Below are 16050 nucleotides of genomic sequence, written 5' to 3'. Positions count from 1 at the left end.
GGTCTTAACATCTGAGGTCATCAGTCCCCTAGAACTTAGAACTACTTAAACCTAACTAACCAAAGGACATCACACACGTCCATGCCCGAGGCAGGATTCGAACCTGCGACCGTAGCGGTCGCGCGGTTCCAGACTGAAGCGCCTAGAACCGCTCGGCCATTACGGCCGGCTCCGCTCTATCGAACAACCTCCAGAGAACTTCCTTTCCAGACGAAAATGGGTTCCGCACATGGCTTGACGAGTTCTTTGCCTCAAAACCATATGATTGCTACAGTCGCGGAATCGAAAAGTTACCCCAACATTGGCAGACTGTTGCAAATAGTGAAAGAGAACATATTATTGATGATTAAAGTCTCTTTTATGCGTATCTGTTGTGTTTATTGTACTTATGGAAAAACACTACGAACTTATGTACCAACCCAATATTTCGTAAGACTGTAATATTGATTACATCAGTTATCAATAATTACTTGTAGCAATTCCATGTAAACGTCTTGATCGCCAAAAACTTCATTTAAGACGCGTTTCGAGTCATCATCATCAGATAATTGTAGCAAAATTTATACAAAAGACAAATTCGAAAAAAAAGAGAACGTGCCATAATAATTACAAGGCCAACGTAACATCATAAACGGAAGTACATACTAGATACAAGTATTTGCAATATGCTTAGGAAACCTCATACAAGTGAGCGATACCTACCCTGCCCTCACTACCCCCTCCCCCCCCTCCCCCCTCCCCTCCCCCCCACCCGTTTTCCTATCTATCCCCAGTCCAGCCTGACACAATTGAAAAAATTACTAGTTCTCGATAGGTTTTGTTTTTGACATCGAATATTTGGACATTGTACTTAGTTGCGTAATGTGCTGCACGACCTTATGTCCCGTGACAGGTTTTGACTCGCAACGTAATGTATTCTATGTTCTATTTGTCCATTGCCGAGATGACGCTTATTGAAAAAAAAGACGGATGTAATGTGGTCAGAAATTTGCGTTGTTTCTTATATTATTTGTATCTATGTTTGACGTCTAAGCAATCCCAAGACCAAGCTGATATAATACGGTCCTCGAGTCTGCTGTCTTCAGTCTGGCATGCGAAGTCTCCAAACACCATCTTTCGCAAATACGCCTAATGGCAACTGCACATGAGATTGTACGTTTTTCTTGTACTGCTCACTTGTATGAGCTTTCCTAAGCATATTGTAAGTACTTGTAATTAGCATGTACTTCCGTTCCTGATGTCACATGGGTCTTGTAATTATTATGTATTAGCTTTTCTAATTTGTCTGTTGTGTAAATTTTGCCTGTTATCTGTTGATGATGACTCGAAACGCGTCATAAATAATTTCCATGGAATTACTACGTGCCATGTCTGGATGGTCAATTGGAAGACTTCATCAGTCAAATGGAACAAATAATTGTTTTTTTCCTCAAATACGAGTAGCATTAATGTGTGACAAAATATGGTGGTTCCATCTTGTGAAACGGCTTTATGAACATTTCCTCACATTGTCCACACATACTTTAGGCTTCGTATCGTGCACCTGTAACGGTAAAACTGAGACTTATCCACATGTAATTATGCTTAAATATTCCATGAAAATGCCTCTTAGAGTTGTAGGTAATTACCGCAACGGATCAGAAATTGCTTCATAATTCACTTCGCAACGAATAAACGAACTAATCGACATCACGATACAATAACAATCATGTAAAAGGTACTGCATTGCTGGAGAGGCTACACAGTATTATTATTTTAGTAGTATCACTGGTCAGACACAATAGCATTGGCAACCTGAAGTTTGTCTATTCCTGCCAGTTCAGAAGTAAGGAGTCCAGCAATCAAGCGATCTACAAAAATAAGTATTGTTCATACATGTTAATTTGGTTGATTTTAAACGGGGTATAGGATTTGGGTGTCGCTAGGGAGAGAAGTGATGCAGAGGAAGCATGCTTTATAGCAAAAGTCTACCATCATTGTGGGTGGTTAGCTTTCTTTTCTGAGGTGTAGTTGTAGGTAGCACTCACAATGCAGCAAAAATTGCTTCGTCGCTCGATAAAAAATAATGTTGTAAATAAGCAGTTCCAATTGTTTCACTGACTCATTAGTTCATGGTTTAATAAAACACCTACAAAACTAAACTTTTATCTTCTACCGTTCAAAAAATTAAAATGTTCTAATAAAATTCGGTTTCACTCTAATGTTAAGCTAGGCTCTAAAGATGATGATGGAGGGAGAGGCCCATACAGCAGCTAATATCTGATTGGATTCAGTGTTAATGGTTTCTGAAAGGGTGGGAACCACTGAGCTACATAGTTCACTAGTCACTGTACATGATCATCGAAAGACTCCCTTTGAGTTTCTGTAGGGCGTTGTGGAGATGTCGGTGCGCATCTTGGACTTTCTTCAACCTGTGTCCGTCAACTAAGTGTAGCTTCTAAATGATGGCTCGGGAATGTTCCCAACACTTCCAGTGTCACACGGAATCGTGCCACGAAAGGCCTCTGCTTTCAGCAGGGTAACAGAATGATGTTTCACGCCAATTGGTATTGTCGCAGACATTCTCAGTGGATTGTAAAGCCAACGCCCTGACGCCATATAATCCTTTGCGGCATACCAATCGTTGCTGACGAACTGCCAGGGCAACGTCCGCTAAAGAACATTCATATTCCGTGAGCTTCTCGTAGCTTCCTGGTTACCCGAGGAATTTATAATCGGTGACCGGGCTCCTCATTCCTCTTCTTCAACTCTCTCAACGATGTAAGGCGTCGCCAGATACAACACGTGGTTCGGATTCCACGTTAAACTGTAATTCCCTTTCCCCGGTTGTATAACTGGGGTAGGGACATGCAAGTCGCCGAAATGGCGTCCAATTGCAAGACTTGTACCAGGCCAGTGAGCCACACTAAATTATTGTTGCCCCTCCTCTTAAATTGGGCTTCTATTTCTCTTCCCGTTCTGTCGGTCGTTGTTCTCAGTTCGAAAGTTGCATCACATGGCGATTGTTCATGAACCGAATTCTAATTCACTTACGACGCGTTTGGCAAATTATTCCCCCTTCGCCCTACAATGTTGACAGTATTATCACGATGTGTTCCTATGAGTTGCAAAAGAGACTACACTTAACGGAAACGAACTGATGCATGACATGTGTATGATGACTGAGTGATAACTGTGAAAACTATCGTTCTTTCTTTTTTCTCATTTGTTTGGTCGTACGCACATTATCCGAAAAGAAGGGCTATAATACTCTGTATCGAAATTGATTGGAACGGGAAAGTAATAGCAGTGTGATCTTTGAAACATAACTAAATAAACACGATGTGTCAAAACATCGGATGAATCTTTCTGAGACATCGTGTATATTCTGTTAGTGAATGTGTCAACTTTATGTGATGGAATTTGATTTTGACCTGTATGTATTTCCAGCGACGAAAGCTGGAGTTACTGAGTTCACATTTCGCTCTGAAATGTTTATATTAATAAAATCCATACGTACAACAAGCTGACAGCTCTTTATTAACAATACATCTCCTGCCACTCTTTGCCAAGTAAAGGCAATGCATATTCGTTAAAAAATGGAATTTGGAAATATGTATTAACTTTAGTAGATTATAAGACTAAATACACCGAGATAAAAACGGAGTCTTCCTCTGAGAATCGTAACTAATGCTCGAAAATGATAACAGTGATATTCATTGGACAAAACTAAATGTTTAACGAAAGAAGAAGAAAATGGAATAAGAGGAGTTTTTGTTATTGTAGACAGAAAAAGACGCGTGGGACTGAGTTTGCGTGCGAATTCATTTGTCCAAGATTTACTGTCGGGATAGGCTAAAAAGTGCAGTTGGATGTTTTACCGGTGACTAACTCAACGTGCAGACACACGTAGATGAATATTTAATCAACAAAATTTTTAAGAAATTCTCCGTGAACTAGCACTTTGTACCTCAGAAGTGTCATTATAATTGAAGGAGATTGCAACTATTCATCACAGTCTAGAAAATTTGCAGCTCTTAAGTGTCGGACGAAAACCATCTAGAAAGCCGGTCGGAGTGGCCGTGCGGTTCTAGGCGCTACAGTCTGGAACCGCGTGACCGCTACGGTCGCAGGTTCGAATCCTGCCTCGGGCATGGATGTGCGTGATGTCCTTAGGTTGGTTAGGTTTAAGTAGTTCTAAGTTCTAGGGGACTGATGACCACAGCAGTTAAGTCCCATAGTGCTCAGAGCCATTTGAAGCATTTGAACCATCTAGAAAAGGTAATTTTAAAAAAATCTGAGGATGAAAGATGTATATTTATTCGTAACGAATAGGTAATCGTATTGAGAACATTCACGTTCAGTCTGGATGACGTAACCATGACAAAATTTCACAAAACCAACATACGAGAGGCTACAAAAACATACAGAAAACGCAGCATATTCAGTAAGACACAAACAGGCCATCATGTCACATCTAACACAGAATTCAAGCAGATTTAATTCCGGCAAAACTGAAGTAGAGGAGCTATGGTTTCAAGTCCGCATACAGCTCTACAAACATATATGCACTTAGAGGAATTGTTAAAAGGGAAGTTACCGCGCGGTATACTCGTATTACCAGTATAACGAAATTTATTAGGAAATCCTCTGTGCGCGCAGCAATTATTCTAATCTTATTCACACGATTCGTACGTGAGCGATGCGAGCGGATCTACAAGACTACTCTGCCATTTACAGTTAATCGCCTGGCAGAGGTTTCATCGAACCACCTTCAAGCTACCCCTCTATCGTTTCGCTCTCGAACAGCGTGCAGGTAAAACGAACACTTAATCTTTCCGTCCGCACTCTGATTTCTCGTATTTTATTATGATCATTTCTCCCTATGTAAGTGAGCGCCAACAACATACTTTCACAATTATAATGGTATTAGGTACAAAGCAAAGCATATTATCCCGGAGAGGCCCGCATTAATTGAAACACCCTGGATTGCCACAGGGCAAAACAAGAGTCTGAACCGACCATAGTGGCAAAAATCCATTTCAGGACCTCTCCCAAAATCCCAGAAAAGTTTTAATAATTTGTTAATGTCGTTTATAACAATAAAAATTAGTACCTAAGCACTTTTCAGCAACCCTAGAGGCAGTTCTAGATCTTTATATTGACAAAGCTAAAGAGGAATACGTGTCAATGGCATATACCCAAGTTCGTCAAGAGCCAGAATGGGCCTTGAGAGCAGATCTCGTCTAACACCCTATATGTTATTCGCGAATGTAACAGAACTACATACATAATAGATCGTTAAGCTCATAAAATAGGTTTCCTTGCTTGTTTGTTAGCAACTGTGTCAGGCAGATCACGTAACTTTAACTGACTAGCCAAAGTTGGTTCCACAGAACGTACTCCTACATCGGATAAATCGCACAACGCTCCAGAAAGTTCTACTCTTAGCTGTTGGGGATTACGTAAGAAGATTACGACGATGTTAGCTTGTCAACAGTTCGAGAAGTCAATAAAGGAAGTCGGTACCAGCCACAAGAACTGATTTTCTTCTGGCTATCTTCGTTCCGCGGTAGAGAAGGGAGCTCATTTACCCGAAGGGAACCAAGGATATCTGCACTCCACAAATGATGCTCGCTCAGTACTTTCCAACAGTGATAGTATTCTTCTCACTATAAATTCAAACCTCTGTATATGAAATCTCCTTTCTTACATTCACATTTTTATAAAAACGTTCAATAAACGTGTTGGATAGTCTCATGGGTGATGTCCGGACCGTTACTAGGCTGAGTCCCGCGGGTAGAAACCTAGTTCTCCGCCACCGTCGCGTCAGGGGCGACGTATCTCAAAAATGGTTCAAATGGCTCTAAGCACTATCGGACTTAACACCTGAGGTCACCAGTCCCCTAGAACGTAGAACTACTTAAACCTAATTAACCTAAGGACATCACACACATCCATGCCCGAAGCAGGATTCGAACCTGCGACCGTAGCAGTCGCGCGGTTCTGGACTGAAGCGCCTAGAACCGCTCGGCCACAACGCGGCCGGCGACGTAGCTCAGCCTCCTTCGTTTTGCTGTCTGCCTCTAGCGCAAATAAACTTTAAACACGAGTGGAATAATTTCATAGAGTAAGTTTTCCAATAAACCTGAAAACCCGTTATAATAAGACTACGATCATGGAGAAGAAAGTAGTACAAATTTGCAATGAAGTCACAGAACCAGTTGTATTTAGGGCAGTTGAAAACAACGACTGAAAATATAGGAAGAGAAATAAACAAAAGAGTAAAATATTCTCGAATTTTTTTTGGTAAGTTAAATAGTGTTATCCTCAACACGACGCTTTTTAATGTGCCTGAACAACTAGTGTGTATAACGAATTTTGACTTGGGTCTATCGCGGTAAGACGTGGACTTGAAATGCTAAAACCATTTGAAAACTCCGCGAGCAATAGAATGTTGTATGTTGGGAATTACTTGTAGGGAGACAAAGAAAAAAAAAAAAACAACAACAAATGGATCGGGGAAGCAACTTAAGTGGAATGCTTACTTATGATTGCAATGAAAATGAAAAGGATGAGTAAAACGTAACCAGGCGAAATGTTTGTGGGTAGACCACTGAAGCTCTTTGTTGCATCCCAAGAGAGAATAAATAAATGAAGCGACAACCTAACGGAAGGTGGGTACAGATCAAATAGAAAATATACGGAGAGCAGCATTGATTGTATCGGTTATGACCGTAACACATGGAAAAATGTTGAAGAGGCCTGGATTGGGGAACAGTTATCGAATGACTAATGATAATTGTAATTATACCCTTGATACTTACTAATAGCTTATAAATTACGTCTAAAGTTTCATACATTTTCACGTTGATGCCAATACTTTTTGTTTGTTAACAATAAAACGAGCAGTTCCCAACAGCGTTAAAACTGATTTCAAAGGTACGAAGACAGCAGTTGCTATTCTGAAGTCGGTTAAGAACCATTTATATCAATGACAGCATTCAGAGTGACCACACTAATAGCTGAATCAAGTTACCACAGCACTACGACTTCTCCCTCTCCATACACACCTACAGTTCCTGCACTACATCATTCAGCGAAAGAAAATGTTGGCTAACATTAGGTGCTCATGCTTTTCTCTCGGTTGCAAAGAGAACTGAGTCAAGTGTTAAAACAGAAGCGACAATTTAATGGAGGAATATTTCTTTGTCATTGGAAACACTATATAACAATAAAAAAGCAGTATTTTAAATTCTGTCATGCCCCGGGAGTGACGCGGCTAAGAAGCTCGATGTTGGCAAGACTGCGGCTAGCGCCAAATTCGAACAGAGGAGCCAACAAGCGGCTGCGCGCGCCGGTATCCATGACATCAGCAACAGTTGCGTGCCGTGACGAGGAGCGCCTACGTCACCCTCTATTTTGGCGCGCTGACTGCAGCCGGTGCGGTGTTTGTTATTGGCGCCGTCTTGCTCTACCCCACGCGGCTTGCATCGCTCTGTCCCTGTCTACGTCCCCCCCTGAGACCTGACCGGCCTTGGCGCCCCATCCCGCCACCACTGCCGCCGTCCCGAGGCCTGCACTTAACTGCGTGTGCGACGCTTCAGTCGGTCAACCGCAGGCGGACACTTCGGCAAGAAACACTGCGTCTTGTTAGCGTTGTATCCAACCAGGGAACTTTACCAGCACAACACCAGGTGAGTCCAGTTGTTTTACACAACGAAGTGCCCCGAGTGTGTAACAATACGTATTGTTTACTTTCTTAACGTTGACATGTGAGCACTGTGTATACGCTGATACTTCATAGTGCAGGCGCTTAACGCCATAGTTTGGGACCAATGAAGAAACTGCTATAAGAAACTTCACGTAACTTTTGAAATTATCTCGCATACAGTGTTCAACATCATGCAATAAATTAACTGCGGGCATAAATGTACTTAATACTGTGAAAAAATTTATTTTGTCTATTGGCATGTATTACTCAGTCGCACGGACAACTGTTTCGACTACGCCAAACAAAAGCACTTTTCTGTCTTTTGAGTTAGAATGTGAGTACGCCCATTGTTAACTTGTATAAAAATTTAAACGCGAAAGGCGTGGGTGGCAACGAAATAAGACATTGAACTTAAACCCGCGGTGTAGTAAACAAAACTGATTACTGGATGCGGGAGCACACTTGTTTCTGAAGCGTGTTTTTAAATATTTTGGAAGGGAGAATTTTACGTATTTGTGAGGATGTTGTTAGTTGCACTCGGTGTGTCCCAATCGCTTTTCTTGCGTACATTAGTGTGCAAAACAGTCTCGTTCTCCAAAGAACTAATTTATGTTCTTGGCTCGTTGTTTCCTCTAAGAGGAAAGGCTGGTGTGTGATGTACATTGTTGCTCCATCGGTTGCCTGTCAATCGTAACACCAGAGACAAGGCGCAGGACGGCGTAGTCTTCACAAAGTCCCTGTCTAACAGTATTTCGAATTGTTGATCAAACCAAGTGCAGTGCACAAATGTGAGACATGGTATCTATAGTCGGACTCAAAAACCTGTAAATCACTTGCCCGCCTTCACACAAGTAGTAAGCCCCGTGTCACGAATGACCACGTCCATCTTCTCAACATATGAACGGTATGTTTACACCGCTTATCGGAAAGCAAAAAAGTTTTACTTCTAGATATGATCTACGTAAGCTCCGATATAGCTGTGGCGGAGTTTAGCAGCCGTATTCTACTCTTTTTTTCTGTAATCCGTTCGTGAGCTGTGCGTAGAATAACTATGTACGCGTTACTATTAACTAATTTTTCTCCTGTTCTGTCGACATGGCCATAACGGAAAATTCATGTTGGAGGGAGCAGTTATTTATTTAATCTTTTTCGAACGTTCTTGGAATTTTAAGATTACCGGTATCTTTTCGTGTAGAATCTCATATTGGGGTTCGTTATACTTAACACCTCGTGTTCATAAACAATGCTGTGACGACTCGCACTTCATTCATTTCTCTGCATTCAGTTTTGTATTGAAGTAGCACAATACTTAACGCAGTGAATTCACATTCACGAAATTTCAAATCCCGAATTGCCCATCCAAATTTAAATTTCGGTGTCTTCCCTAAATTCCTATTTGAATACCGGTACTGATTATTAAGAGACCATGGCAGATTTTCTTTCGTACTCTTGTCCAGCTCTGTGTAACCTATTGCGTATATGCATAGTATGTATCGAGAGAGTAGCTGAATATTTGTGATGTACGACGGTGACTGTGAATAAATTCAGCTCGATTAGGTGCCCAGACTAACAAAACTGAAGAGTTGCTCGGACGAGATTTTTTTTATAGCACTCATCTTCCTCTAAACAATATAATCAATTTGGATTCTTCCAACAGATCTGTATGATATTTGCCTTCACCACAAATGTATTTGTGGTTATTGCACCGTAATGCTGATGTACGACCGTGGATATAGAAAAGGTAGTCATATTACAGTTCTCAATAACGAAGATGTATAAATGTTTCGATTTAATAATATCGTGTCATTTGGCTATCTGCCCTTGTGAAACCATCGTCACTTTCAGAAATGAATTGCCATATACTATAGAGTTAGCTGGCCATCCTATCCTTAAGCTATCATATCAGTCTTCCAACTTTGATTTAAATCTGCATGATGTGTGAATTTATTTATCTATTTACCCTGAACTGCCGTCTCTGCGGTCTCATTTTGCATCGTAACTTTAATTCAACCCTTGTGGTTGCCCTGTGTTGATATATAAATTGAGGGGCATAGTGTTTTTATTATGCGATTCGTGATGACAAACCGTAGCGAGACATTCATGCATTACGTCACGGCCGCTTTGTGTGTGTGTGTGTGTGTGTGTGTGTGTCCAATGAAACAGGAATAGGCCATGGCCAAACACCAAATGACTGTCTGTCACGCAAACGAGTACCGCTGGGGCTCCCTCGGGAGTCCGCCGCTGTATTGCGTCACTGCGCATGTCTCTCGACTTTTGGCCGAAAACTCACGCACGCGAAGGCTTTAATTCAGCCTACCCAGGGGCCACTCTGTAAACTACTACTACTTCACGAACTGAGAGTTCGTAAATTAGCCTATTACAGCGTGTCCTGCCATTAACATGAAGTCCATCGAAGATTCTTTGAAAAGCAAAAAGAGAGATCACGCTGTAGGCTCAATCCACCGACCTACGATGCTGCTGTACCAAATTGTATCCATGGGCGGCCGCCGATATTTTGCCAAGCGGGAGCAAGAGTCCAAAATTGCCATTAATTGATTCAACAAGATTACCAGTTTGTCATGAGCCCAAGAGCTACATTTCATAAGAAGTGCTCCAAAACTTATTGATCATCAAAAGGCTGATGTGCATTTGTGATAGGAAAACAATAACGGTACGCAATCAATAAATACAAAGTATATTTTTTAATGTTATTAATATGAATAGAGGTGTCGTCTTTATGATTCTTCAATTTGAAATCAGGTACAAAATGAAGCTAGAAAATAATTACAAAAATATTTATTCATACCTTCTTAATGTGAGATAGAAAAACAAATCAGACCAACTGCTCAAATGCTTTTGGATATCAACAAAAATAACTAGCAGTAGATACACATCAAAGTAGAGAAACAGAGAATAAAAGTTAAGTCTTATCCAACTTTAAAGCCCTCTACAGCCCTTTGCTTGCTTACAGAACTTCATATATGAGCACCTGACTAGGTTTATTGCAATTTCTGCATGTCCAATTTTTTTGTTTAAGGACATTGCAGAAGGGTGATGGACACAAATACTGCTACCATGTTTAAGTTGTGTCAGGAATCTACATATCAGGGTGTTGTATCAGTCCCTTTTTGGAGCTCAATAAGAGTGTTAATATGAAGTGCCATAAAAGAGATTGAGGGCACTATTTAGGCACTGTTCTGTAAAGATTTGCACACACCTTGACTGTGGAACAGTGCCATAACTACCACACCAAGGAATCAACATGATTTCTCATGAACAGCTTTACGCACAAAAGAGAAAAAAATGCAAGATTGGCTGCTAAAGAAATGGTATTTTACACTGGCCTTGGCAGTGTTCAATATACTGTTTCTACAGTCTGACAGTCATTGCTAGGTATTAGTGAGACTTCTGTAATGAATACAAATCATGGATAAAGATTTCAGGAGTGGGCAAGGCCTCCTGTTGCCCCACCCCCCACCCCCACCCCATCCACTTGTGGAGATATGTAGTTGTATTCTGGGCACTGCTGTGAAATCCAAAATCATCTAGAAAATCAAAGATTGCAACATTCACTAATGATTATCCCCTAAGCACAAACAAATGTAGTGAAATACATAGTTGTGCAAATGTGAGAAATGCTATCTGCATCCACAAATCTTTGATCCAAATCTGTGGATGTTCTAAGTTCTGAGTTGTGGCAATTTGCCGTGAAATAATGGCTGTAGGTATTTTGGTGCCCAGTCACATCAAATTTTAACAAATTTATTTCTGCATCTAAGAATGGCATAAAACATTTGTGTTCCCTGTTCATGTTTAAGGCCTTTTGCTGAGAAAAAATTTCATATCCAGTTTTTAATAAGGGACTAATAGAGCTTGTAATTTGCATCATAGCCACATTTATAATATAGCCTGCAAATGATGAGAAATCTTAGCATATTAAATCATTCAGTCGCAATGACTAAAACAAGTTTTGTGAAATTTTCTGCACACCATTTCTTCAACATTACAAGGTTACATTAAGATATTGTACAAGTTATCACATGTTGAATATTGTTAAATGTTAATCACATAGATGTATGTTAATCACAGTGTTAAATTATCTCAATATGCTACACTTCTTATTGTAACAGGCATTGCTTCATTTAATTCCATTCATTGATTTCAGTTAGCACTATTTGACGAAAATATTTTAATGTTGACACTATTCTTTAGCACTTACCCACAAAGTAATCATTAATGAGGATATCCATAAAGTAACTGATTGTGCAGACATCTAGCTAACAAAGTTTTCTCATCGCAATAAATTTATAGTTGCTACAGTCAGAAGTGTTAATATGGTCTACTGAAATGTTTTAAGCCACGGTAGTGCATTGAAAGTCTCATTCTGGGGCAGATGTCATGTTGGTGTTTCTTGATAGGGTTCTAAGTAGACTCGGTATACCAAGTGAAGAAGTCTTTTACTTTATCATTTTTTAGATACTGCTGCTCTCTGTGAAAAAGATACATAATAGGTGCAGCTTACTAAGATATGGTCTGCATAATAAGGAAGCCAGACAAAACCCAGAGGAAGGCTATGATAGTAAAATCTGAATAATTTTCTGGAACATGTAAGCTTTCAAAACTGTTGGTGAACTAAAGAGAAAGCAGGCTGACAGAATTGGTAAACACTATTTTCGTATGTAAATTGTGCTGTAATGTTACTGACTGTAAATGTAGACTTGACTGATGCCCATGTAACAGCTTGACATGCAGTGCACTGGTCTGTAATGCAGGAGAAAGAATCCAGGCAAGGATCAGCTGTGCACGATACAGTAATTGCGCAAAACATTAATTATCATTGACAAGGTACATTAACTATTTTGAGTGTGTTTTGTACAAGTAAGTTAAGAGTTGTATCCCATTTTTATCTCAGACATACAAAACACATATGCAGACTTTAAAAATATCAATAGCCAAAACAGATTATCCAATTCACAATAGCACACATGGCTTACCTTCCTATATAGGCTCCAGCCTTAGGGCAACTGATTACAGAATTAGATTAAATAGGGTGGAGAAAAATTGTAACGAAATTTTAACCCCGGATAGCTGATGCCATTAAGAACCAAAACTACTAATGTTGTGTAGGTTGACAGTGCGCCATTTTTAAACTATGGAAACTTGGCACCACATGCTCCACTTGGCCTTGGGATTTATCATTTGAAGAACAAAAACATATGGTTTTTGTGTATGGCCTAGCTGATGGTAAAGCGCATGAAGCTTGACGGTTGTATGAGGAATGATACCCAGCAAGAAGCCACCCATCCCCGTAAACGTTTACAGCAATTCACCGGCGACTTGGCGAAACAGGCTTGTTAGTGGGATATCATGGTACATTGCATTGTGTTCTGTCACCTTCTAGATTCACAGTATTGCATTGATACCCCAAATTAGTAGTGTGTGTTTTGATTGGTTGTTTACATAGTATCAGTCTGTTACATTGCCATACAAAGTCTTAGATCATATTGTTTATCAGTTGTAGCTGCTGTTGTTTCTAGAGGGAAGCTAAATTTTGTTATTTCTTACAGCTATGCCTAAAGTAAAATCTGAGAAAAGAAACAGCCCCTCAAAGAGCCCACTGGAAGGGGAAAAGAAATCAGGATGGGGCAGTGGTGGTCAATTATTTGGCTCAGAGACAAATGAAAACACGTTTCAAGGAGCAGGCTTTAAGGACAAAGACAAGGCACTGGAGACATTAAAGCTACTTGATGGTCGTGACATCTCGTATCAGTTCCAGATAATAAATTCCATGTATCATCGAGCAAAGGTAAATTAAAAATAAAATATACAAAACTTTCTTAACTTTTTATGTTCTTTAAGACTTACAAATTATTGAACTTGTCAAAACAGAAATTGTCAGTGTAACTTGTCTTATATGTTATTCCCCCTCAAAAAAGGTCTGCCATTCTAGTACATCACTACCCAAAACTGCTATCTTAGGCCTGTTATCCTCTCTTCTCATGCACGAGTTTGGATGTATTATCTTGCTGTGAAGTTATTTTACACATTCATTCACTGCTTTAAGCAAAGATACATTTTAAATTTTCATGTCGGTACACTTTAAAGTTATTCTCAAAGCCATTATTTAGACCATAACATAACTCAATGTGTAACTTCAGCTTACTGCATATATTTCTTCTTGCACAGGTTATTCTAAAACGTACAAAAGATGAGGAAAAAGTTCACAATCTTACAGAAGCAATTGAAGTTTTTGAGAATTGGATTAATGATTACAAAGCACACAATAGATCAAGAGAGAACTTCAGCTACCTTCCACTGGAAACTGTTGACGCCTATAAACCACTAGCACAACGTTATGGTGTTTTTGTGGAAGGTGAAAAGTCATTCCTTCACGTGTACAAAGAAGCAGAAGGCGATCACAAAAAACTAAGACAACTGAAGGTATTTTGCTTTTCATTATCATTGAAGTCATATAATACATAACATCAGATACTAAAAGCATAAGTAGCTGCTGATAGCTTGACTGTAAAGGACTTTTAAAAATATATAATAAATTAAATTAAGCCACTGTATTTGTTGTAAATACCTGACAGGTAAATAAAACCACATATCATTAGTAAACACTGAGAGAAATTTTTTTGACAGTTGAAAATCAATAGATCCAAATTTGCTCAACTTGCACCTTGAATGCATTTATCTGCTTCAAAAGTTGTGCTAACAGAATGGGGAATGGACTGTTAAATCACTTATATCAACAGGTATCTGAGTTTAGGTTGTGCACTGAAAACACTGTGATGCAATATTTGTTCATTTAGTTTCTGTGTTGATGATTCAGATGTTAGAATTAAGACACCTTCCTTTCAAGCTACATAGCTGTTTTAGTTCATTTCTCCACACAGATATTCAGAACTATCTCATTAGTAGTCACTTTCATCATTTTTAGTGCAGTAAACACCATCAATGAAGGCAACCTTAGTGCTAAAGGCTGAAGGCTTTAATTTTTATATTGATGATAACATGCAATATACTAATGAATTTTTCTCTGGTAGGTTGACAAAGATGATGAAAATAGCATTACCTGGGACATACACCGCAACAAGAATCTGAAGGAAATTTCAACACGCATAAAGACTGAACATCTTCCTTTATTTGAGACTGATATAGAGTACAGAGGACTGCCAAGCAAAGAACATGTTGAAATGATTCAATGGGGTTATAGTCCTGAGGTCACCAAAATTAAAAAGCTGATACCACAAATAGCAGAGAAGCTGAATGGAGCAACAAAAGAAAACATGGTTATTGATAGTAATGGTGATAGTAACAGCAACAGCAGCAATGGCAGCAGTGTCAATGAAGACAGTTGTAAAAGTGCTGAGAAACCAAAAGAGGAAATAAGTACAAATGGTGAAGTTGCTGCAGAAGCATAACAACAAAATACAGATTCTGATTCAGTATGGAAGTCAGAGGAAATGTTAAGTCTACTTTTGCCTTATTTCATATCAATATGTTATACGGTATGAATTTAATTTTTGTATATTTTTAAGTTGTTCACTGACCCATCAACTGATATCAAATACCATGAATGTGAACTGTTGAAGAAAAATTTGTGCCAGTGGAAAGAATGTGTGTGTATTAGAATATATTAATATTTATTTAAGTAGCAGTTGTGTGTATCTTGCACATTTCTTCAAAATTTTGTACATACAACAAATGCAATTGTGTTAGCTATTTTTTTGTATATACTGTTAGAAAATAGCATTGCCCATTTAGAATACTGAAGTTAGTGTAATATTTAGAAACATTCTCATGTTGTATTAGTTTCTCAATGTATATAACACAGTAATTAAAAATGTATATGAACATATGAAAAGTCAACACTGTGGATATAATTTTAAAATTTTGTAGATTTTCTTTATATATTTTGAAATGTATGTATATCTAGCTCGGTTTTGAGAAAACATTATGGCATTGTTAAACCACATACATAGTCAATAAATAATTTAATAACTATATATGAGATATTGAGTCCTGATCACAAATATATACTTCGATGTAATTAGCACTTACTCTTTGTAAGCCTTGATGTTAACTCATTATCCTGCAGAATACAGCCTTTTGAAAATTATTGCCAAACCTTTTAATATGTTCATAAAATTCCAGCTTGTTTTGGCCATGGATAACATTTTTTTTTTTTTTTTTTTTTTTTTTTTTTTTTTTTTTTTTTTTTTTTTTTTTTTTTACTTGCCTTTTGGTATGAGATCTGGAGATGAATGCACAGAACATAATACAAATATGCCAAACCTGGTGAAAGAGAACTGTGAGCTTTTCATGAGCTTTGTCAACTAGCTGTGTTAAAT

General features: G+C 38.9%; 1 protein-coding gene across 1 annotated transcript; it reads left to right on the top strand.

Moving 5' to 3' along the window:
- The first annotated feature begins 7517 nt into the window (after positions 1–7517).
- LOC126484029 (uncharacterized) lies at positions 7518–15818 on the top strand. The gene is made up of 4 exons (XM_050107365.1): positions 7518–7676; positions 13261–13499; positions 13880–14134; positions 14743–15818. The coding sequence occupies exons 2-4, from the start codon at positions 13263–13265 to the stop codon at positions 15118–15120; spliced, it is 870 nt and encodes a 289-aa protein (XP_049963322.1). The 5' UTR covers positions 7518–7676; positions 13261–13262; the 3' UTR covers positions 15121–15818.
- The last annotated feature ends 232 nt before the right edge of the window (positions 15819–16050 follow it).

This window comes from Schistocerca serialis, chromosome 1 (genome assembly GCF_023864345.2).
Source record: "Schistocerca serialis cubense isolate TAMUIC-IGC-003099 chromosome 1, iqSchSeri2.2, whole genome shotgun sequence".
NCBI classification, from domain to species: Eukaryota; Metazoa; Arthropoda; class Insecta; order Orthoptera; family Acrididae; genus Schistocerca; species Schistocerca serialis.
This window is presented reverse-complemented; position numbering and strand designations above follow the sequence as displayed.